General features: G+C 38.3%; 1 protein-coding gene across 2 annotated transcripts; it reads left to right on the top strand.

The window, feature by feature from the left end:
* Window positions 1–3,321: 3,321 nt before the first annotated feature.
* On the top strand, window positions 3,322–4,957 carry LOC101823528 (olfactory receptor 1496-like). 2 transcript variants are annotated; one of them, XM_013111569.1, is made up of 2 exons: window positions 3,322–3,341; window positions 4,030–4,957. In XM_013111569.1, the coding sequence occupies exons 1-2, from the start codon at window positions 3,322–3,324 to the stop codon at window positions 4,955–4,957; spliced, it is 948 nt and encodes a 315-aa protein (XP_012967023.1). The 2 variants fall into 2 exon arrangements, with proteins under 2 accessions (XP_012967023.1, XP_005067473.1); XM_005067416.1 differs by lacking the exon at window positions 3,322–3,341 and having other exon boundaries at window positions 4,019–4,957.
* Window positions 4,958–24,616: the final 19,659 nt, after the last annotated feature.

Raw genomic sequence — 24,616 nt, 5'->3', positions numbered from 1 at the left:
ATCTAAACAAAATAATTGAGAGTGTAAAAAACAAAATCTCACCACAGGAGAAGAGGTGACTCTTCCAGGGAATGTAAAATATGGTATAGTATTGTAAAGGCATAAACATGAAACTAGAATACAAGGATTAAATGCAGTGGGAGATGGGAGGGCAGGTTATAGGAGGGAATATGGGAAGGGATAACTAACACCAATAGCCTTTTGGGAAGTTACCTCTGGCATAAATCATAAGGAGGAGACATTTAAGAGGAGGCTTGTTATATGTGCCAACAAAATTTAAAGAGTAACAAAAATATCTCATGAACAACTGAAGCCTCACAATTTGATAATCTAGATCAAAGCACCAATTCATTTAAACACAAAGAATTTGCAATTACTTCAGTGGTTTTCAGTTAGCCCACCGTTAGCTGACTCAAAAATCTAAGCTGGAATTACATATAAATCCTGAAAATTTTATGAACACGAACAGGGTAAGTGTGTGTCAGAAACACTTTCCCTCTAAGTATGTTCAGTTATAAATGGCCATCATAAGCCCCAACCACAGGGCTTTGGAAGAATTGATCCTAGATAGGTACTGGGTAATTACTATACCTCTAATGAGTTAAGCAGTATCTGGACTCCTCTGGGATGCAGTGCCCCTGGGTCCAGAGATGGCTAAAAGCAGACATCTAAGAACATGTTGACTACAGAGGTTGTTCTTTCCTGTACTTTATAATAAATGTGAGGGAGCTTAATACACATCAGTCATCTAGATAACTTGTCAGGAGGTACCTTACTGTTCTGAAACCTATGGATCTTGCATTTCCAATTTTATGACAGTATGAGTGGCAGTTTTCAGGTATGATAACATTCTTTGCCATTTTCATAGTTTGCAACACTATGCCATACTGTAGGAATATCACAGTTACATTGATAATCATTTTGGTAATGATGGGGTTATTACAATTATTTACTAGGTAAGTCTTTTTCCATTTCAACCTAATAAAACTTTTAGAGTAGGGTAAATGCAGGAGTTATTAAGCCTTATTTCAGCTCATCTTTAGCTTTGGAACATTAGTAACATTGTAACATTGCTCATTGTTGCAACTGATCCAACAGAGTATTGTCATCACCTGAGTGTTCATTAATTAAGTTGAATATCAGTTTTAAAAGCAGAGTCTGTATATTCAGAGAATTCCAGGTGAATTGTGCATATATTAACTGCTACTATTAGCTGTTACATGTCCATGGGAAAATCTCATCTTCTATTCAGTTAAAAAATTTTGAGTTTGAAAAATTCAAGGTGTGAAGTCCATTAGGTCATGAACAGTAAGATTCACAGGTAACTTCTTCTCTGCAATCTCGGCATGTAAGCCTTCATAAGACATGGGACCCATTCATTCATGGGATAAGAATAATTCTGAGAAACTAGGTGCACGATTTCACTTGAATTGATCTTCTCTTTGTTATCAAATACAACATTCAAGTGTTAAACTGTTAGTGCAGCTGCCCCAATAACAATTAGCAGGATGGAGATCTCAGCAACTAAATTCAGATAGTGTCATGGAAGTATTTCCCACCTCTATGTGTGTCCTTCATTTTCTTTTTCTGTTTTATTCCCAGTTAGAGGTGGTACTTGGGACCTTGGACATGCTAGATAGCTTCAGTACCATTGAGCTAAATACACAGTCCCTGTCCCCAATGTCTTGGTGATTCTCAGGACTTCTCTTCCAGTGTTGATATAGACTAGGGTTCATTAGGCAATGTTATCTAGAAGAAAACAGAATCAGACAAGGAACTGTTTTAAGATACAGCCCACACAATTGGGACTTGATAAGTCCAATAGGTGTGAACTGGAGTCCCTGGGAAGAGTGGAGGTTATAGTCTCAAATCCAAGCAGCCTGTGTACAGTTTCCCAAGGGACTATGGTTTTTCTTCTGCCAACTGCTCATGTGAGGCCTATCATACTGTGAAGAGTTATGGTTACTCTCTCTGATAATGTGAATTACTAATTCAAGTGTTAATAACACCCTCATAGAAATATTCTGAATTATATTTTGAATATAATTGCTACCAAGTCTTGTACCACTTCCTAAAAGAATTAACTATCATGTTAGGCATGGATAACTGAAGATGAAATTAAGTGAGGAATTAAAAATACCGAATGGTTTTTATTTGTTTGTTATTGGTATTTCATGAAATATTCACCATATTTATTTCCCTGCATCATTATTATTGGGATTATATGTATTGAAGCATAAACGTTTTGAATCATTAATATTATTGAAAAGAGCAAAACATCTCACCCAGTGAAAGACTCTCCATGAATACAATCTCATCTGTGAAGCTCATCACAGAGTGTCAAATTTTCATGGTAAATGTCAAGTTTAGGCAGTTTGTATTTTGGAGAAATTAAATAAGAGTAATTAGATGCATTTCATGTGCATTTCTGACTTAAATTTGAAAGAGTCTATTCCAAGACTAGAGACCAGCTAGGAAATCCTCACGAACACAAAGCCACATCTAGACAGGTCTGGTCTTGCTAAAAGATGAAGGCAGGCATGGATACTTCTTCATGAAGTATACAGACTGGCAACAACAGCTGTGAACCAGTGATCTGGGCCACTGGTAGCTGTGAGATAAGTACACGATATTGAGGGACCATGGTAGCAGGTATTACTGTGTGTAGTTACAAAAGAAATGTTTAACTTAGCATATGCCATGCTCTATTGTGGACACACAACTGGGGCAAGCTTCACCACAGAGGAGAGGATGTGATAGACAAAGAGAACTTCAAATAAGAAATAATGGAGGCATGAATTTCCATCTGAAGTTTTGTTGAGAGAGAATGTGGGTACTATGTGAGGCCATATTAGGCTGTAGAGGTTGTTCCAAGTCAGGTAAGGATGACTAGTTTGTTCACATGATAGGAATTTTGTCCTATGAACAAGATGGTCATCTGACAAATGAATCAGGATAGAGAGGTCTGCATTTCCATCTCAGAATGCCAGTGGTGCTTAAAAATATTGAAGAAAATAGTATTGAGACATGAGATATGAATTATATTTGAATTCTCACCAGTATTTCAGACAAGAAATGATGGCATTCATTTCTAAGAAAATGATTGGGTAGTTTTACAGCCTGGAAAATGGAAGATAAAGGTGGGATTCTGTAAAATATGCTTGATTTGAGTTTAAGGGAAGAAAAACAGAAAAAAGTGCAATAAAACTCATTTATTAGGTCTTGAATCAATTTTTTTCATGTTATGAGACAGTAGAGACTTAGGAGAAAGAGGTTGGGAGAGAGAGGAGTGAATTTCTCTTGGAATCAATTGGTCCTCAGATGTCCATGGTGGTGAGGGAGTAAATTCACTAGGTTAGAAAGACAACTGCATCTGACTTTTAAAGGTAATCTAACACATTAAAGTATATGTGTTTTGCTTGGGGCTCATATAGAATTATGAGGTTACAAAACTCCTTAAAGAAAATTCACAGAAATAAACTGTAGAATGAGGTGAACTAATATTGCCCAGAATAAGTATGCAGGCAGGAAAGAGATATTCCAAAACATTTTGCAAATCAGAAGCAAATAGGTGTGATTAGGCAATACTAGCATATGCTAAAGCAGTATTAAGAAATGTTATTCATTGACCTCAAAGAGTGATCATATTTGAATGTAGATATTACAGTTACTTCCATGAGAGTAAGATTAGTTTCTATAGAGAATGAAACGTGCCATGCATGTCACAAACCGTGTCTATTTTCATTGGGATATAGAGATTGATGTGTAGAAATGGCTGTTGGCAGACTGAAAGGACAGGGTTTGGATGCCATCACTACCAAGGACATTTGAGGGAATAAATGGGCTGAGGTTATTTCATGCCATACTGAAGCAAAGAACATAAAAATAAAGAAAATTCTTTTTTCAAATGTAAACAAAAGAGACAAAATAGTCAACTGAGCTATGAGATTTCATACACACTTAACCATTGGGAGTTTAATAAGGTGTTTATTTTTTCTTAAGCCATTGCAAGCATATCATGACTAGAAGCAACCAAACTTTCTTCTCAGATTTCTTACTACTGGACCTTCCTATCCCCTCAGTGTACCACCACCTATTCAATATGCTGTTCTTGGCCATTTACCTCACCACCATCCTGGGGAACCTGTTAATCATCATCCTCATTCTACTGGACTCCCATCTCCACACACCCATGTACTTGTTTCTCAGCAACTTGTCCTTCTCTGACCTCTGTTTCTCCTCTGTCACAATGCCCAAATTGCTGCAGAACATGCAGAGCCAAATACCATCCATCAACTATGGAGGCTGCCTGACACAGCTGTACTTCTATATGTTTTTTGGAGACATGGAGAACTTTCTTCTTGTGGCCATGGCCTATGACCGCTATGTGGCCATTTGCTTTCCTCTTCATTACACCAGCATCATGAGCCCCAAGCTCTGTGCTTGTCTATTGCTGCCATTGTGGATGCTGACCACATTACATGCCATGATGCACACCATTCTCACAGCTGGATTGTCTTTTTGCGAAAACAATGTGATTCTCCACTTTTTCTGTGACTTATATGCTCTTCTGAAGTTAGCCTGCTCAGACACTTATGTTAATGAGTTGATGATATTTATCTCAGGAGGGCTCACTGTTGTCATGCCTTTCCTACTCATTGTTATGTCCTATGCCAGGATTGTCTCCTCCATTCTCAAGCTTTCTTCTACCCAGGGCATCTATAAGGTCTTCTCTACCTGTGGTTCCCACCTGTCTGTGGTTTCTTTGTACTATGGGACAATAATTGGTCTCTACTTATGTCCATCAGGTAATAACTCTACTGTAAAGGAGACTACCATGGCTATGATGTACACAGTGGTGACTCCAATGCTTAACCCTTTCATCTACAGCCTGAGGAACAGAGACATGAAGAGGGCCCTAATGAGAATTATCTGCAATAAGAAAATCTCTTTGTAATAGTAGCACTTGGGATTTTTTCCTAATTTTATGTAATAAATTAGTGATGTTAGTATTTTGTCAGATGTTCTCTGTCATCATAGGACCTACATGACTGTGAAGAGGTGTAGTGGAGTAGTCAAAGCAGCAAAGATCATCTTAGACAGCTGACTATATCTACCTTCTTGCCTTGTATAAATGATATTGAAAATGTACAGTGGAAAAGGCTGTCTAATATGTTCTCCATACCTTACAATCTTAACGTAACTTCAACATTTTATTATCATTTTTTTCTCTTAACTCCCCTTAATCTTTCTATATCCATGTTATCTTTTCCAACTAGTCTTGATTCTGAACTAATTTTGGGTAATCATCTTGTACAACAGTGTCATTTATGAGATTTAACTCTTAATTTGAAATTGACTAATAACCAGAGCCCATTTATAGCACTAAGTGCCTACATGAAGAATTTGGAGAAATCACAACTAGATACTTAACAGCACAACTGAAAGCTCTAGAAAAAACTCACTTAGAAAGAGTAGATGGCAGGAAATAATCAAACTCATGGAGTGAAACAAGTAAAATAGAAACAAACAGAAAAATACAAAGAATCAGACAAAGAAGGAGCTGTTTCTGTGACAAAATCAACAAGGTAGACAAACCTAGCCAAAAGGCAGAGAGATAATATCCATATTAACAAAATCAGAAATGAATAGGGGAACATAACATCAGACAGTACGGAAAACCAGGGAATCATTAAGTCATACTTCAAAAACCTGTACACCATAAAATTGGAAAATTTAGAAGAAATAAACAATTTTCTTGATAGGTACTACATACCAAAATTAAACTAAGAGCCTATAAACAATTTAAATAGACTTATAACTCCTAAGGAAATAGAAGCAATCAATGAAAGTTTCCCAACCAAAAAAAGCCCAGAGCCAGGTGGTTTCATCTTGGAATTCTACCAGAATTTCAAAGAAGAGCTAATACTCCTCAAATTATTCCACACAATAGAAACAGAAGAAAAATTGTCAAATTTGTTTTGATACCCAAACTACACAAAGATGCAACAAAGAAAGAGAATTACAGACCAATTTCCCTCATGAACATTGATGCAAAAATACTCACTAAATTACTGGCAATCCAAATACAAGAACACATAAAAAGTTATCCCCAATGATCAAGTAGGCTTCAATCAACAGATGCAAGGATGGTTTAACATGAAAATCTGTCAATTTAACCCACCATATAAACAAACTGAAAGAGAAAACCCACACGAACATCTCATTAGATGCTTTAAAAACCTTTGACAAAATGTAACACCCCTTCATGATAAAGATCTTGGAGGGATCATGGATAAATGGAACATATGTAAACATAATAAAGCAATATACAACAAACTGACAGTCAGCATCAAATTAAATGGAGTGAAGCTCAAAGTGATTCCACTAAAATTGGGAATAAGACAAGGCAGTCCATTCTCTTCATATATATCCAGTATAGTACTTGAAGTTCTAGGTAGGACAATAAGACAATAACGGAGATAAAAGCGATATAAATTGGAAAGGAAAAAGGCAAAGTTTTGCTATTTGTAGATGATATTATAATATAAACAAGGGACCCCAAAAATTCCACCTGGAAACTCACCACCTTCAGTAATGTGGCAGGGTACAAGATAGACTAAAAAATATCAGTGGCCCTTCTATATACAGCTGATAAACAGACTAAGAAAAAATCAGAGAAACAACACCCTTGTTATAGCTACAAATGATATAAAATATCAGGGGTAACTCTAACCAAACAAGTGCAAGAACTGTAAGTTGTTGAAGGAAGATATCAGAAATAGAAAGACCCCCCATGCTCAAGATTAAGTAGATTAACATTGTAAAAATGGCAATCTTATCAAAAGCAATCTACAGATTCAATGCATTGCCCATCAAAATCCCAGAATGATTATTCAGAGACTTTGGAAAAACAATACTCAACTTCATTTGAAAAAAAAAAACAGGTTAGCTAAAACAACCCTGTACAATAAAGGAACCTCCAGATATATCACTGTCCCTGACTTCAAGTTCTGCTATAGAGTTATAAATAAAAAGTTTGTTTTCATCATAAAACAGACATGTAGACCAAGGGAAGTGAACTGAAGACCCTGACATAAATCCACATGCCTGTGAACACCTGATTTTTGACAAAGAAGCCAAAATTATTCAATGGAAGAAAAATCATCAACAAATGGTGTCAGCATAACTGGATGTCAGCATGTTGAAGAATGCAAATAGATCCTTATTTATTACTCTGTATCAAACTTAAGTCCAAGTATATAAATGACCTCAACATAAATCCAGTTACACTGAACCTGATAGCAGAGAGTGTGGGAAGTAGCCTTGAATACATTGGCACAGAAGACTACTTCCTGATTGTAATAGTAGTAGCACAGTCATTGAGACAGACAATTAATAAATGTGACCTCCTGAAACTGAAATTTTTTTGTAAGGCAAAGGATATGGTCAATAAGACAAAAAGGTAGCCTACAGAATGGGAAAATATCTTCAACCCCACATCTAACAGAGGACTGATATCCAAAATATATAAAGAACTCAAGAAACTAGGCATCAAAATATCAAATAAACCTATTTAAAAAATGGGACCAGGGATTTATCCCTAGTGTTTGAACTGACTTTTTGGAGCCTATTCTCTTAGGAGGAATACCTTGCTCAGTCTAGATATAAGAGGCAGAGCCTTGGTCCTGCCTCAAAAGTATCAGAGTTCATTGACTCCCCATGGGAAGCCTTACCCTCTATGAGGAGTGGATAGGGGTTGGGTGGGGGGGGGAGAGAGGGTAGAAAGAGGAGGGGAGGGAGTGGGAACTGGGATTGTTATGTAAAATGAGAAAAGATTGTCTTTAAAATAAAAAGATAAAATATGCAAAATTGGGATATGATCTAAACAGAATTCTCAACAGAAGAATCTCAAATGACTGACATACACTTAAAACTTAAAGCATTATTCAGTATCCTTAGTCATCAGGGAAATGCAAATCAAAACAACTCTGAGATAGGAACACTGATGATGGCCTTTATAGAAGAAGATGTGGAGCAAGAGGAAACCTCCTTCCACTGCTGGTGGGAGTGAAAACTTTACATCCACTTTGGAAATTAGTATGGTGGTTTCTCAGAAAACTGGGAATAAATCTACCTAAAGACCCAGCAATACCAATCTTGGGCATATACCCAAAGGGTGCTCAATCATGACATAAAGAAACTTGCTAAACTTTGTTCACAGCAGCATTATTCGTAATAGCCAGAACCTGAAAACAACCTAGATGCCCCTCAACCAAAGAATGGATAAAGAAAAATGTAGTACATTTACGCAATGGAGTACTACTTGGCTGTAAAAACCAATGATGTCATGAAATTTGCAAGCAAATGGATGCAACTAGAAAAAAATCATTCTGAGTCAGGTAACTCAGACCCGTAAAGACATACATGGTATGTACTCTCTCTTAAGTGGCTATTAGCAGTAAAATATAGGATGACTACCCTACAATCTACAATCCCAGATAGGCTCAATAACAAGGAGGGCCCAGATAGAGATTCATGGATCTCCCTGGGAAAGGGAACTAGAAGAGATCTCTTGGGTAAACTGATAGTGGGGATGTGATGATATTTCTTCAATGCCAGGCAAACCTAGTCATTGCCAGAACAGAGAGCATGACTGTTCCATGGGGTCCTTTGTACTGGAAACATTCTGTATAAAGGCAGTTCCAAACTCATCCCACTTTCCTTGGTCCTAGGCTATAGCACTGGATGCATTTCTATAGCCTTTGGTCTCCAGAAAAAAGCTTGGAAATGAGTAATTACAGACATAAGCTTGATTCCCAGCCACCCTCAGTATGTCTACTATGACATTTATCCAAATTGAGACTCTCTGATACCATATGTCCAAAACACCTGATTTCCTTGTGCTGTATAGCCTGGCCTCATATGATCTTGATAACTGCTCAAGACGGCTACCAGAAGGACTGACTTTAACATCCTTCCTGGTCTTGAAAATTTCTGCCTTCATGTGAACAAATAGTCTGAGCTTCAGTACATCCAGGGTTTTGGGGTCCTGTGCTCTTGTTCCTCCCTCCATAGCTAGTGAGTGACCCATAGCCCAAGTTTGTTGGCTAGGGTTGCAGTGCCTCCAGTCCCTCCTTTATCTGGGAACTGTGACCCTAAACTGTGGTGTATGAGTCACTGACATCTCCACCCCTCCCTATCCATGTTCTCTGCTGGTCAGTCTACCTACCTCCCATGTCTTTCTCCAAGATGGCTTTTTGCTATTTCGATCTCCCCGTTCCCCCAATAAACCTCTTGCACTAACTCTGCTATTTTTGATGTGTTCTCTTAGAGGCATACCTTGGCAGGGAACACCAAAAGGTACCCACTTTGCCTTTTTTAACTGATCCATCCTCTTTGCCTGTTTTTGCCTGCTCTCCCACCCTAAATTGTATAAGTGTCCTACAGCATCTGCTGATCATTTGTTTGTGAGTGAATCTAATTACTAATTTTAGAGTCTGATTCTTCCTATTGACTTTCCACATGAACACATTTGTGCTTGTCTCACTCCTGCAACCTATTGCATCTACATGAACATTTTTTTCTGTTTGCTCTTCTTTCTCCCAACAGCCTGGGAGACCCACAGCTTAAGCCTTAGCCTGCTGTATTTTCCACATGGCTCTGGCTCTTTTGTCCTGCAGACCCACATTCCAAAGTCTCCAAGTGCTACTTCCTCACTCCTAAAAAATCTTCTATTCCTATGGCTTCTTACATGCTGCTTTTTTACTGTAAACACTTATTTCAGGATTTATTTATTTTCCTTTTAAAAAGAAATTTTATTCTTATTTTACATATCAATCCCAGTTCTATTGGGGAAGTCCTTTACATTTGTTAATAAAGCACTGTTGAGCCAATAGGAATCTAGATAGGTGGGACTAGGAGTCCAGGAGGATTCTGGGAAGGAGAAACACAGGAGAAGTCGACATGTAACCGCCATGGGGTAGGAAGCCCGGAACTATTCTCCGATAAGAGAAATACATAGATTAACAATTATGGGGTAAATACTTAAGTCAGAGCTATCCAGGAAGAAACAAGCAAGGCCAACAGCTTCATAACTAATATAGCCTCCTGTGTGTTTATTTGGGACTGATGCGGGCAGGCGGGAAGGCTTCTCTCTCACAAAGAAAAAGCTTCTCTTAACAAAATGGTTGTCAGAAGTGGGATTGAATGACAAAAGCTTTAAAGGAATTTTAGAAACAGAAGAACGGAGAGAAGCACAGATTTTTGGTAGCAGCATTTTCTCAGGTGGGCTCTGTTTTGTCAGCAGCAAGCTGAGACTCACGGCTGGCTTAAGTTAGTCTTCCTGACTTGGCATTAAAAGAAAAAAAAAGGCAATAAGGTTCTTTTAAGAGGCTTTGCTAACGATTTAAAAGTTGTACGTACAGCTGGAAGTGGCAGCTTTTGCTGGATGTCAGCATGGACTGAGGCGGTAAGCTGGAGTCACGCTTACACCTGCCATCTTGAAAAAAAAAAAACGGCAGTTTAAAACAGCTGCGGTTTTACAGATAAGACACATGGCCAGAAAAACGTAAAGATTTACAGTAAAGTCAGCCTTGGATGAACAAAACCTCTAAAGTTTTACAGTGTGTTTAAAAATATACGTAAGATTGAGAGAAAAAGAAGCCGGCTGTGGTGGCACACGTCAGTAGGAATTGCTCCAGAGGCAGAGGCAGGCAGATTTCCAAAGAGAAACCCTGTCTCAGAGAAAAATAAATAAAAGTGAAAGAAATAGAGTAATAATAAATAATAGATAAATAAATAAGCCACGCAAAGATGGAAAATACAGAGAGTCTGGATACTGTATGCTATTATGTTTTTCAGTTTTTTAATTGCTAAGGAAGGAACAACTAAAGTACACTTGATTATAAATGCTGCTGAATTAGTTCAACTTATATCTTTTAAAAATGCCTTGAGTTCAAAATTTAAGTATAAGGATATGTTACTTGGGAAAGGAGATTTTACTTATGTTTCTACAGAAAATGAAAAGCTGAGGATTCCTTCCAGGCTTCTGTGGTTTGACAAACCAAGACCCCCGGAAGCAGTGGACCAGGTGTTCCAACAACTGAAACAGCTAAGATGATGCAGCTTTACAGACCCTGAAAATAAGGACTTACACAGGTTTCTGAGTTTTGTCATGATCCCAATGTTATGAACAGTGATCCCTTCCAGCATGAAGCAGTTTGGAATGAGCGACATCCTATTCCCATCTTGTTTATAAATCTTTGTTTTCATTTAAATGGGGTTGTTTATCCTTGGCTAATGATAACAGCCGATCTCTTTTTTAATGGTAAAAAGGGGAATTATGGTATGGGTATTGTTTTTAATTTATTGATACAAATTCAAGATCAATTTTGTGATGTGTATATTTCTCCTCTTGATTAAGTATTGTGCTTATACTGATCTTTTAAAACGTAATGCATAATTGAATACAGACTATAGATAGTTATTGATAATAGAATTTATTGTTAGGTAAGTTAGGTTTTCTAGATATATAGAGATGTATTTGAGATAGATATACAGTCTTCAAACCTTTCAACGACCTTCAGAAAATGGCATTTAAAATGGTTTAGGGTTTTTCTTGACAATGAGAAATGTCTGCTCCTGGCAGCACCAATTACGTCTGAGAGGAAGATAGGCATCGAAGAAACTTGTTATGGAGTTTGCTTTCAATATGGCAAGATTAGCCATTTGGGCAAGAAACTGCTCTTGCCTATACTGCTTGACTGTTGTTGTATAATCTGGACATGCAGGACCCACAGAAAAATGACTGCTGAACTCAGTCTTACAGGGTTCCTGCTTCATGGAAGAGTCTACAAGACTTTCTGCAGGACACAGAAAAATGACTGACAGACTGCCAATGCAGATGGACAGTTTGAAATTTCCTGCTTTGCTGAGAAATCTGGACACACTGTGGCCTGTGGGCTGAATATGGATGCCCCAATGTTACAGAGGAACTTCGGGTGACTGTCCAGGCAGTAAGATGTCTCTGTCAATCCTAGTGTTTATATATTATCCTTCTGTGGTCTTTGATAGAGTTGAAGACAGATAGCTATAATTATAGTTTTCCTTAGTTATGATAAGAGATAAGCTACATATAGGACTTTGGACTCACAAGAATGAGATAGATGATATTTTCTTTAAATCTTTCTAAATGTTAATAGACAAAATGTTGTAACTGTGTTCTTATATATAACTGTTCTGTTATATATAATTTAACTATGTTAAAGTTAAGACCTTTCTTTTTATTTAAACAGAAAAGAGGAGATGTTGGGGAAGTCCTTTACATTTGTTAATAAAGCACTGTTGAGCCAATAGGAATCTAGATAGGTGTGACTAGGAGTCCAGGAGGATTCTGGGAAGGAGAAACACAGGAGAAGTCAACATGTAACCACCATGGGGTAGGAAGTCCGGAACTATTCTCCGGTAAGAGAAATACATAGATTAACAATTATGGGGTAAATACTTAAGTCAGAGCTATCCAGGAAGAAACAAGCAAGGCCAACAGCTTCATAACTAATATAGCCTCCTGTGTGTTTATTTGGGACTGATGCGGCTCTAGAACCAGGCAGGTGGGAAGACTTCTCTCTCTCAAGGAAAAAGCTTCTCTTTACACAGTTCCCTATTCTTCCCATCCTCCCATGCCCCCCACCATCCCCCGTCCAATCCCCCATCCACTCCCAGGGAGGGTGAGGCCTTCCATAAGGGATCATCAAAATTTGTCAAGTCATTTGTGCCAGGGCCTAGGCCCTCCCCTGTGTATCTAGGCTAAGAGTATATCCCTCCATGGGAAATGGACTCCCGAAGTCCTTTTTAAAATTTAAATTAGAAACAATCTTATTTTATATATTAATCCCAGTTCCTTCTCCCTCCAATTCTCCCATTCTCCCATCCCATTCCTCTTCTGCTCCATAGAAAGGGTGAGGCCTTAAAGCTATATAATTTGTGTTAACAAGTTATGTTTCCTGTGGAAAGTTTTGTTTGTCTTGCTGTTAGAGAAGTCCTGTCTATTTTATATATATGGATATATTTGTGCTCATATGTTTTCTTGTGGACATGGGAGCCAAACAAAATTACTTCAGGCTCCTTGGGTGTATGAACATAGATGACCACCCATGCCTGAGTTTACATGTTCCGTGTGTCTTGGTAATAGCTCAACTGTTACTATTTTAACTAGATGCCTGGGCTCAGAATTTGCCTCTGGGATTTCTGGCCATTGAATCTGATGCAATGTCAGAGATTCACATGTCATTTCGTATAAATACTATTAAATTTATTTTATGCTGTTCTACCTTATAAAAACAGCTAAAAATTGGGTATGGATAAAAATTTGTAACAAAAAGTTAACTTAAAACTGTGACTCAAGTTGGAACTGCTTTGAGAAACAACACATGGTTTTGACTACCTTAATTAAGTATAGCCATCATTTGACTAAAGTTGCAGAAGAGGAAGGTCAGGTGACTTTGTCATCATCTTGGTTAAAGGTGACCATACGGAGTAGGCCCACCAAGGAGATATCAGATCTCCAAGATAATTTGGATTAGAATGGATTTCTGTCTGATAATTCCTGTATTGTCCCAAAAATAAGGTTTATGAAAGATAAGATTTAAAACAATGATGGTTCAATGAAGTAATAAAACTAAGGCCGCTCATTGGTGGCGCACGCCTTTAATCCTAGCACTCGGGAGGCAGAGGCAGGCGGATCTCTGAGTTCAACACCAACCTGGTCTACAAGAGCTAGTTCCAGGACAGCCTCCAAAGCCACAGAGAAATCCTCTCTCAAAAAAACAAAAACAAACAAACAAACAAACAAAAAAACTGTACCCATGTACAGGGACATACCTTGCTGTCAGTCAGATTTTGCATTGTAAAAGTAATCCCCTTGGTATTGATTTTAGAGATACAAGTTAACTGAGAGTCATCCCATAAGGATCAACTTCTTGAATATGTTCAGATTTAGCATATATATATATATATACACATATATATATATGCTTGTCTCGCTCCTGCAACCTATATATTGCATCTACATGAACATTTTTTCTGTTTGCTCTCCTCTCCCAACAGCCTGGGAGACCCACAGCTTAAGCCTTAGCCTGCTGTATTTTCCTGCTATGTATATATACATATATACATGTATATATATATGTGTGTGTGTGTATGTATGTATATATATGCATATATATATATGTTCTCAAGTTAAAGACTGAAACAAGTAAGTAAAAATAAACATTTGTCTAGTTTAGATATACCTAACAGATAATGATCCCGTGATCCTCAAACTCTTCAGAGATCTAAGAATATGACTTTTAATAAAAAAGGTTTTCGTGATAAAGACATGCTAGCTCCTGGCGACAGCATCCATATCTCCTCCAAGGAATTGGATGGCCACCAAAGAACTTCCACCTGAAGCTTGCTTTAAACATAGCAGAGCCAGTCATGGAGTAGAAATAATTGCCTTTTACCTCAGTTGCTGCCAACACCTTGTCCATACTGTGTATAAGAAGAACACTAGGGAATTGACTGTTCTGCTTTGCCAAGACAAGGCAGGCTGGTCTTCCCAAATTCCTAATCCACAGGAAAGTCTGTTAGATCTTCTGGACCTGGCAGCTGAAGTCTGATACTGCCTTGAGACCTATGTCCCCAACAGCACTGAGGAGCGTGGTGTGGCTATCTATGTAGCTAGTAACCCAGTGTCAGTTTTTATAAGCTGTTTCACTTCTGCTTACTCAGGTGAAATTTATCCTTCTCAGATCTGATGGTGTTTGGTGACTAGGTTACTGATAGCTTTACCAGTTCAACAGCTCTCCCCCAACCCCAAAGACTACAACCGTCTTGGTAGTTCATCAGTTAAGTTTCTTGTTCAACATACAACAGGTTTGCCTTGTTCACAGGCTTTATAATAAAGGTAAACAGGTTTTGGATGTCACTTTCCACTAAAGGAACATGTAAAGATTTTTCAGACTTCTGTTCACTTTCTATGCTACTATTACACTAGAGTTACATAGGGTCAGAATCTTAGCATTGATGAATGGAGTTTTGATAAAGTGATAGAGAGCTGACTATTTACTATTAATCCACAAGCTCAAGATTTTTATATTTCCACTGGTTCTCTTCTAAGTATAGACTTAAAGGTGTGTTTCATCAGGCTAAAGCTAGGCCATAGGGAATATGTTCATACCTTTTAACCCCCAAACCACAGAATTTGCTATCTATAACACTAAGGTATAAATCTATTCCAGCTATTTTACAGACACCTACATGTTCCTGCGGAAAGAGTTCTGATACTGTATCAAGGAATCTGGCGTGGTGGAAACTAATATAAGTTTCTAGATCCTCCCTTTGATCCCACCTATTTCAAGCCCGTATTTTGCAGGTCCACTTCTCCTGCCAGACATGAGCCAAGGACAACGTGAAGGAGGTCCTCCAGATACATCAAACCTTGTACCAGCTTTGTGGACCAACCAGGCAAGGACTGTCAGTTGACTTCACCCACATGCCCACTCATAAAAAGCTCTTCTATCTCCTTACTTCTGCTGACATGTTTACAAGATGAATGGAGTCACTCCCTACCTCCAGGGAAAGAGCAGTTGTGGTGGTTCAGGTGCTCCTGGAACACATCATCCCTTGATTTCTAATGCCACAGACCATCCAAATAGTCAGTGGCCCAGCCTTCACTTCCAGGGTCATCGAGCTCATGTCTGAAGTCCTCAACATTTTCTGAAAACTCTATATCCCCCCCTAGCTCCAGGGATATCAGTGCTGGTACTACCTCTCCAGATAAAATCTGACACCTGCTCAGGATAAATTGTCTGTCCAGAAACTGGGACCCTCCACCTTCCGGTTTTCCAAAATGCCCCAATGGAGGGAATTTGTGTCTGGTTCTTAGGTGGCTTTTGGGAACCTGTTGCCCATGCTGGATTATGTTGTCTAGTCTTGATATAGGGGGAGGTGTTCAGTCCTGCCTCACCTTGATGTGCTATGCTTTGTTCAAGCCCATGGGCAGCCTGTCTCTTTCTGAATGGAGATACAGAAAGAGTGGATATGGAAAGAGGTATATGGGAGGTGGGGGAAGGAATGAGAGGAGAGGTAGGAGGGGAAACTGTGGTTGGTATGTGAAGTAACTCCCAAAAGATGCAAATTCATACAACAAGGGCATCTGCTCCACTATGTTCATAGCAGCATTATTTGTAATAGCCAGAACCTGGAAGCAACCTAGATGCCCCACAACTGAAGAGTGGATAGAGAAAATGTGGTATATTTACACAATGGAGTATTACTCGGCAGAAAAAAACAATGGAATCTTGAAGTTCGCAGGTAAATGGATGGCACTGAAGAAACCATCCTGAGTGAGGTAACCCAGTCACAAAAAGACAAACATGGTTGGTACTCACTCATATATGAATTTTAGACATGGATCAGGATAGTGCCAGTCTGCACTTCCACTGACAGAGTTTGCGAAACAGGAAAAAACCTAAGAGAGACATGCATGGTACCCCAGAGAAAAGGAATGAGGCAAGATCTTCTGAACAGATTGGGAACATGGCCAGGGTTGGGGTGGGGGGAGTGGAAGCTGGGAAGAAGAGAGGGGGAGAAGAGGAAGAGAGAGTAGGCCATCGGGGAACAGGAAGGCTGAGTGGAGGGTAGAATAGGGGGAAGAGGGAATCATAGGTTAGAAGACAGATCTGGCACCTTTGAGACATCTAGTGATATAAAGGGATGACACCAACTGGCAAGCTAAGCAATAGTGTAGAGACCACCTTGAATGCCCATTCCTGATAATGAACTTGATGTCTATAACCATCCTGGAGCCTTCATCCAGTAACTGATGGAAGCAGAGGCAGACACCCACAGTTAAACACTGAACTGAACCATGGAACCCAGTGACAGAGATTGAGGAGCGATGAGAAAATTGGCAAAGTATGGACTGGCAAAACCAGCAGAAACAGCTGATCTGAACAAAGGAGAGCTCTTGGACTCCAGACCGACAGCTGGGAGGCCAGCATGGGACTGATTCAGACACCCTGAGTGTGAGAGTCAGTGAAGAGGCCTGAGCAACCTATGGGGCCCTGGGCAGTGTATCAGTGTTTATCCCTGGCATACAAACGGAATTCGTGTGCCCATAACACAAAGAGGGATGCTCTCTCAGCCTAGACTCTTAGGGGAGTGCCTGGACCCTGCCCTGAGTGAAATGAAAAACTCTAGATATCCCCTATGTGGAAGGAAGTGGCCATAGGGTGGGAGGCTGGGGGGGGATAGTGGGAGGGTGCAGGATCAGGGGAGGGAGAGGGAACTGGGATTGACATGTGAAGCAAACTATTTAAAATTAAAATAATAAAATAAAAAAGATGAAAAAATTAAAATAAAAGCACTCAAAAAAGTATTCATTAGATAAAAAAGAAAAAATATTGAGAAAATAAATAAATACAAATTTTCAATGTTTTTTAAAAAGAATTGATGTACATTCCTTAAGAGAAGGCAGGCATATCTGAAGTTTCTGAAATCTCTTTTGATGATTTATAAAATAAAACAAAGTTTAAGAACTACTGAATAAAACCCATTCTGATGAGAGAGCCAGAATTACAAGTGATAGTGTCATTTAAGAATATAGTATGCAGTGATATTAATAAATATTATTCACAAAAATTTTGGGAAACAATAATCAACACACTTGTAGGAGTTTAGGAAGACTTGACAGGTACAGAATGGAGAAGTATCACACCTAAAACTCTACACTGAGAAATGTCACACATATGGAAACACTAGACCTTTGGGTCAGAAGGACATTAAGTCAGATAGTTATCATCCTCCCAACATGTCTAGGATATTTGCAAGTGACTTCAAGACCACAGCCTGCAGTCCTTTGTCCTTAATTAATTACAGATTTATGAAGATCATAGAATGCCTCTATGGTCATAAACTGTGAACTGTTCCCACTCATATCTCTTATTTCACTCTCTCTGGGGTTAAAGGAACCTGATCCCAAAGGAGTGTAAATCCTGAAATAGCTCAGTAAAGACAAAGTAATTAGTCATAACCTTGCCAAGAGCAAATGAGTCCTACAATAGTGACTGATTATGGCCCTGATTGTATCTGGCTATGCTTAGGGGAAAGGTGGTAATGGCATGACAATTATTGATGGATGTGTAGTTACTGGTTCCACTGAGGATAAGCAGTAATGTCACAAGTCTAGACTCAACTTTATTGAGAGTTTAAAGTGCAATTGGAAGACTCCTAAATTACTTAAGGACCAAACTGTGCATGAGTTAAAATGTATTAGAAATATAATCATTAATACTTTAATACATCAGATTTCATGACAGCATGCCACCATGAAAACCACATGCTTTGGAAAGGTTTCCAGGTGACCCACACTCAATAAAACTCAACTTATAAACAGGCCCTAGAAGAGACACACATGCTACTTGCCAAGATCAGGCATATACAAGTCAATATTGTATGTATATCAATAAATGGAAAGGACTGGAGTAAGAAAAAAACAACTCCCTCAAGTCATGTTCAAATATTTCTTAGGTCAATATCTTTTAAAAGCTTAGATCCTTATTTTCATTGTTTCTTTTGGCCCATTATCTCTCTAGGCAAATCTTAATAGCTTTCCCATCATGATGGACTAAACATTAGACACAGAATCATAGATGACATTTGTGACTTGTACTTTCAATGACTGTTCCTTGTACTTAGCTCTCATTACCTAGTTCAAATGTTGTAAAGATGCCATATATAGTAATATGTTAAAATTTTTCTTTCCTGGTAAAACTACATGTTTATTGGTCTTATAATTATCGGATTATTACACATTGTATTAGCATGTATTTTTGTAAGTGGAAATAATTCATGAAAGCCCTAAATTTTTCAATATTCTAAACTCAGTATTCTGTTCCAGCTGTGTATAAAGCTTAAGATTTCCTTTAGTAACAAGTGTCATTCACCCAACCTAAAATGACATCTCTGCTCTTTGTATAGTATTTTACACAAGTATTAAGCTTTCGTTATAAAATGTTCCCTCATACTTACGTGTTGAAGGCTTGGTCACATATGCAGTATTCAGACAGCTTTGCAGATGTCATAGGGTGTTTACAATCCTGGTCTAGTCAATGGATCCAACCAGTGATGACGTCACAAAATGATGGCATTAAGGAAAGACTGAAGAAACTAGAATGTGAGGTTTATTTGGAGGAAGTAGATGACAAGCATACTTTTGAAGAGTACACTTCAGTTCTGCTCCACCACCACCTCTCTACTTCCTTGTTGGAGTGAGGTGAACAGTTTTTTCTCCTTTATCTGTCTATTAATTTATCATCTCAAAGGTAGATCAGAAATGCTAAGGCAAGTCAACTGACCATGTATAGAAGGCTCTGAAACCATGATTAGAATAATAACCTTTTCCTCCTTTAAGTAGTCTTTTCAACTCTTTAATCACAGAGGTCCAGAAATAACAAAAGGAGCAGACATGGTTGAATGGTAGCCTCAACTTCAATATTGCTGAAACTATTGCTATATTCCCCAGCAGAACACACACTTGAGAAATACGTCAGATTTGTATACCACTGTAGGTCCTCCTCTCCCAAAATTTATTTCAGCCCAGAAGCAGAACAAGTTCTATACTTTAAGTATGTGTCTTAATTAGGGTTTCTATTGCTATGAAGAAATGCATGACCACAGCAACTATCATAAAGGAAAAGATTTAGTTTGGCTGGCTCACCTAAAGTTCAGTTCACAGTGTCAGTCCATTATCATCGTGGTGGGACATGGCAGCATGCATGCAGACATGGTGCTGAACAAGCAGTTGAGAGTCCTGCATCATGCAGGCTACCAGAATTGCCCTGTCTTACTGGGTGTGGCTTGATCATATATGAAACCTCAAAGCCTGTGACACCTACTTCATCATGGACACACTTCTTAATACTGGCACTCCCTTTGGCGGCCATTTTCTTTTAAACTACCAAACTAGGTGAATGGTACAGCACCTCATTTCCATCTTTCTGAACAGGCTTTTCATTTTTTTGCACTGAGACCTCTCTAGATCACAGAGAAAGATGTCATGCGGGATATCCTCTACACTGATGCAAATACTAAGGAATGAATTATTTTACATAGTGAGAGAGGAAGAATGGGGCTCTTTTCTGCATGTGGAAATCTTAGACTTTGTATTTGTACTACCAGTTTGTAGAGAGCAGTCAATAGCCTCGACAATAGCCTGGATTGTTTGTTGGCTTTCTTTGGTGCCCCTTTGGCCTATAACTCATTTAGATGTAACACATTCCAAGCACTGGAGGTTTCTTTACATATGATGGTAAGGACCTATTGCTAAATGGCACATACACATCTCATTGGACATGGAGAATCCAGCTAGTGCCTAATTAGGGCCTTTACACCTACTGAATATGTGCATAGTACGAGAATGTATTTTGCATACTACTACAGGAGAAAAGCATACACCCTCTTACCTCTAAACTCCTTTGCCTACATGATGCACTAGTGCAATAGCGGCACAGAACATGTGGGAGTAATAAAACACTATATGACTGGCTTGAAGGTCCACTTCTTGAGATGGACCTCATTTCTGATGCTGCTCAGTTGACTAAAATCTGGGAATAGATTGGCCATGAACATATGCAGAAATCAAATACTATTGCTCTGCTAAAGAAATGTAGGAATATGACTCTTAATTTCATTCTGTTATATTCACAAATCAGTGAATTGAACAGCAATCAGCAGAGAAGCTTCCTCCTGCAGTCCATGGAAACAAACACAGAGACCTGCAACTGGGCAATATACAGGGGTTGGGAGACCTTGCAACAACATCCTAAATGGGATGGCTCCATCAAACCCCTCTTATTGTGGCTCAGGAAAATCTGAGGATGAGGAAGAGGAAAGATTGCTAGAGTCAGTAAGGGTGGAAGACACCAAGGAAGCAATGCCTTACAGACACAGCGGCGCTGATGCACATATGAACGTACAGACCCTGTGGCTGCATGCCTAGAGTTTGCACAAGTCCAAGTTGGGGATCCAGTGCTGAGAAAGGGAAGTAGATATGATCTCCCATCACTACAGCAGAAGCTACCCCCAATTGACCATTCACAAAGGAAAAATTCATTTTGTCCAGTAGAGTCTCACTGAGTAACAAACCACATGTAAGAGCAGACCCTGTGCCCAGTAGTGGACAAAAAAATCCTGAAACATAAATATAATTTTTTAAAGATTTTATTTTATCTCTTAATTTTTTGTTTGGACATTTTTTACCGTATTGATATTCTGCTTATATATCATGGTGTCTGATTTTGTGTTTTTATTGTGTTTGTGTGTGTGTGTGTGTTCCTTGTACTTCTTTTTTGTTTTTTTTTTCTATTTGTTCTAAGAGAGAAAGAAGGTATGGTGTTGAATATGCAAGGAGGATCTGGAAGGAGATGGAGGGGAAAACATAATCAGAATATTTTGTGTGAAAAAATATATTTTCAATAAACAGCGATAACCACAACACAAGAAGCTAAATTTTTAATTGCTTTGCATGTGAATTATGTAAGCACACAATCAATTTGTACAAATAGTTCTTGTTGGAATTATGATGTAATTTTATTTAGTATTGAAGAGACACAGTTTCTCTGTGGCTTTGGAGGCTGTCCTGGAACTAGTTCTTATAGACCAGGCTGGTCTCTAACTCACAGAGATCCACCTGCCTCTGCCTCCAGAGTGCTGGGATTAAAGGTGTGCGCCACCACCATCCGGCAAGAGATGACATCTTAAAGAAATTTAACCTTACAGTCCAGGAGACTCATATATCAAAATATGCATTAAGCTGTTTTTCTTTAATTCATATTTTACAGTTTTGAAAATATGGATGTTATACATACAGTACTAGATTATGGAACAGCGTTCACCACTGTGTTTCCTGTCTTTGAATGCAATGTGACCAGTTATCTGATATTCCTGCTGACATGCTTTCCTCCTATGGTGGACCTAAACCTCAAACAATGAGACAAAATAAACTGCTTCCTTGACAGATTCATGTATGTGTATAGTGCATTTTAGAGACTTCATCCCTGATTCTTCCTTACTAAAGACTTACAGTTTCAGCTCCTACCTCTCAGTTGCAGTCTGACTGTATTAAATGAAAATGCCAGAGATTAACAGTTCACAGTTTTAAATGGTATGTTCTTCCATATGCTGAAAACTGAGTGTTCTCAGTCTCCATCCTACAAGAGATCTGAATAATCACCTCATCTAGCATTTACACATCCTATCTGCTGCCCTCCCTGTGAGGTTCTCTTCAGCTCTCTTGAGAACCAAGGCTTTTATGTGAAGCCTTATATAAAGATTTTCAGGTAAACCTTCAATGAGGCTTAGAGAGAGGCTAAAACTGTATCATATTTCCTATGCCCATTACCTGTTGCATAGGCATTATAATTGTTCTCATGGTCAAAAGTAGCAAAGTGAGTGTATTACAGTATATTTTCTGAGAATGAAAATAGAGAGCAATAGATGGCTTTAATTATGGTAAATCACTACTATAATTAATTGTTATTATTAGTTACTGTTAGTCTTTATTGTCCCTAATTTGGAAGTGGAACTTCACTATACACAAATATTTGTGGAAGAAAACACAACAGTATAGAGTTTTGGTGCCACCTTTGTTTTCAGACATTTTCTGAGATATTTGAATGTATTTCCCTGTGGGAGGGAGAAATTGCTATATTTTGAAACATTAATTACAAACTACTGAGTGACTGGACAATACTTTAATATGCACTTTTAGGTTTGGATCCTATGATGTTGTTCTAGAACATTTCAGATTCTCTGGAATCATGAATGAGCAATTGTGTTGCCTATGAATAACTTACCCACATACTTCTCCATGTATAAGTAGTTTAGTTCTTTTTTGTTGTTGTTCTTTGCTGCAACCAATAAAATACTTAAATTTCAAAGATTTTTTTGTTTGTTTGAGACAGGCTTTCTCTGTATTGTTTTGGAGACTGTCCTGGAACTCACTCTGTAAACCAGGCTGGCTTCGAACTTAAAAATACTTTGAACTTGCTACAGAGAAAAGGATTGTTGGAAATACCACAGACAGAATTTTTTGAGAGAAGATTTTGATGGAGTTTCACACATTGAAAAAGAAAAAAAGATCTAAATTTTATTGAGGTAGGAACATAGGAAAAGAAGAATGTCTTAAACTCAAAGAAAGCAGGGAAAAAGAAATTACATGCTATGTACATAGATGTGCAAGCATGTTCATATGTGCCTGGGTACACACACACACACACACACACACACACACACACACACACACACACACACACACACAGTAGGAGTCCATAGAAACTGAAAACCAAATATCAAAAGGAGTTACTGAAGCCAAAAGCTGGTACTTTTGAAAGTGTGACAAAATAAAAAATCCATTAGCTCAGCTTACAAATGAAGAAGGGTACATAAGTCACTAGGAAGTGATATGAACGAGGAGGCATGCTATACATGCCAAGGTCATTTACATAGTAAAAATAATTATGTAAACAACACCATCCTCACAAAATGATAGTCTAGATCAAAGCGGCAGATTTATTTAACATACAGCATTGGCAATTACTTCAGTTGTTTTCAAATAGCCCACTTTTAATTACCCTACAGAAAAATCTAAACTGGAGTTACATGTAAATCCTGTCCATTCTATAAATAGGCAAATGGTAGGCATGAATTGATATTCTCTTCATTTCCACCTTCCCCATAAGTATATTCAGTAGTTATCCATGGCTATCTTCAGTCCCTACCTCAGGGGAATGAGAAAATTAGTCCTAGATAAGTCCTGGGCAATTACAGTATCTTTAATGAGTTATGCAGGATCTGGATTCCTCTGGGATGCAGAGCCCCTGAGTCCAGAGATGGCTAGAAGAGAACATGTAAGAAAGTATTGACTACAGAAGCTGTTTTTTCCTGCATTTAAGATGAATGAAGGTGACAAGGATCTGATGTAGGGATCAGTTATCCTCCAGTTATCCTAGATAATTGTCAGGAAGTACCTTAGTGTCTTCCAACCTATGGATCTTGCATTTCCAGTTTTGTGATAGTATGACTGACAGTTTTCAGGTATGACAACATTCTTTGTCATTTCCATACTTTGCAAAATTTTTCCATACTGTAGAAATACCTTGCTCCACAGTTGCATTGATAATCATTATTGTGATGATCAGGTTTATTACAATTACTTAAAGAGTAATTATTTTTCCATATCAACCTAATAACAACAATTTAGAGGGTAGGGACAATTCTGGAGTTGTTAAGTCTTTTTTAAAAAAACATCTTTTATTTTGGAATATTAATAAACCTTGACCAGATCCTTTATCTAAAAGAGCTCAGAAAAAGTAATGCTTGTACCTGCTCCTTACTGAAACCCATCGACCAGAGTATCAACATCACCTGAATGTCCATTTATAAAGTTGACTATTAGATTAAAAACCAGAGTCAATGTTTTCAGAGAAGCCCAGGTGAGTTGCATGTATATTAACTGATAGAACCATGTCCATGGAATATTTTTATCTGCTATTCAGGTCAAGAATGGAGGAAG

This window comes from Mesocricetus auratus, unplaced genomic scaffold (genome assembly GCF_017639785.1).
Source record: "Mesocricetus auratus isolate SY011 unplaced genomic scaffold, BCM_Maur_2.0 Super-Scaffold_100007, whole genome shotgun sequence".
NCBI lineage: Eukaryota > Metazoa > Chordata > Mammalia > Rodentia > Cricetidae > Mesocricetus > Mesocricetus auratus.
This window is presented reverse-complemented; position numbering and strand designations above follow the sequence as displayed.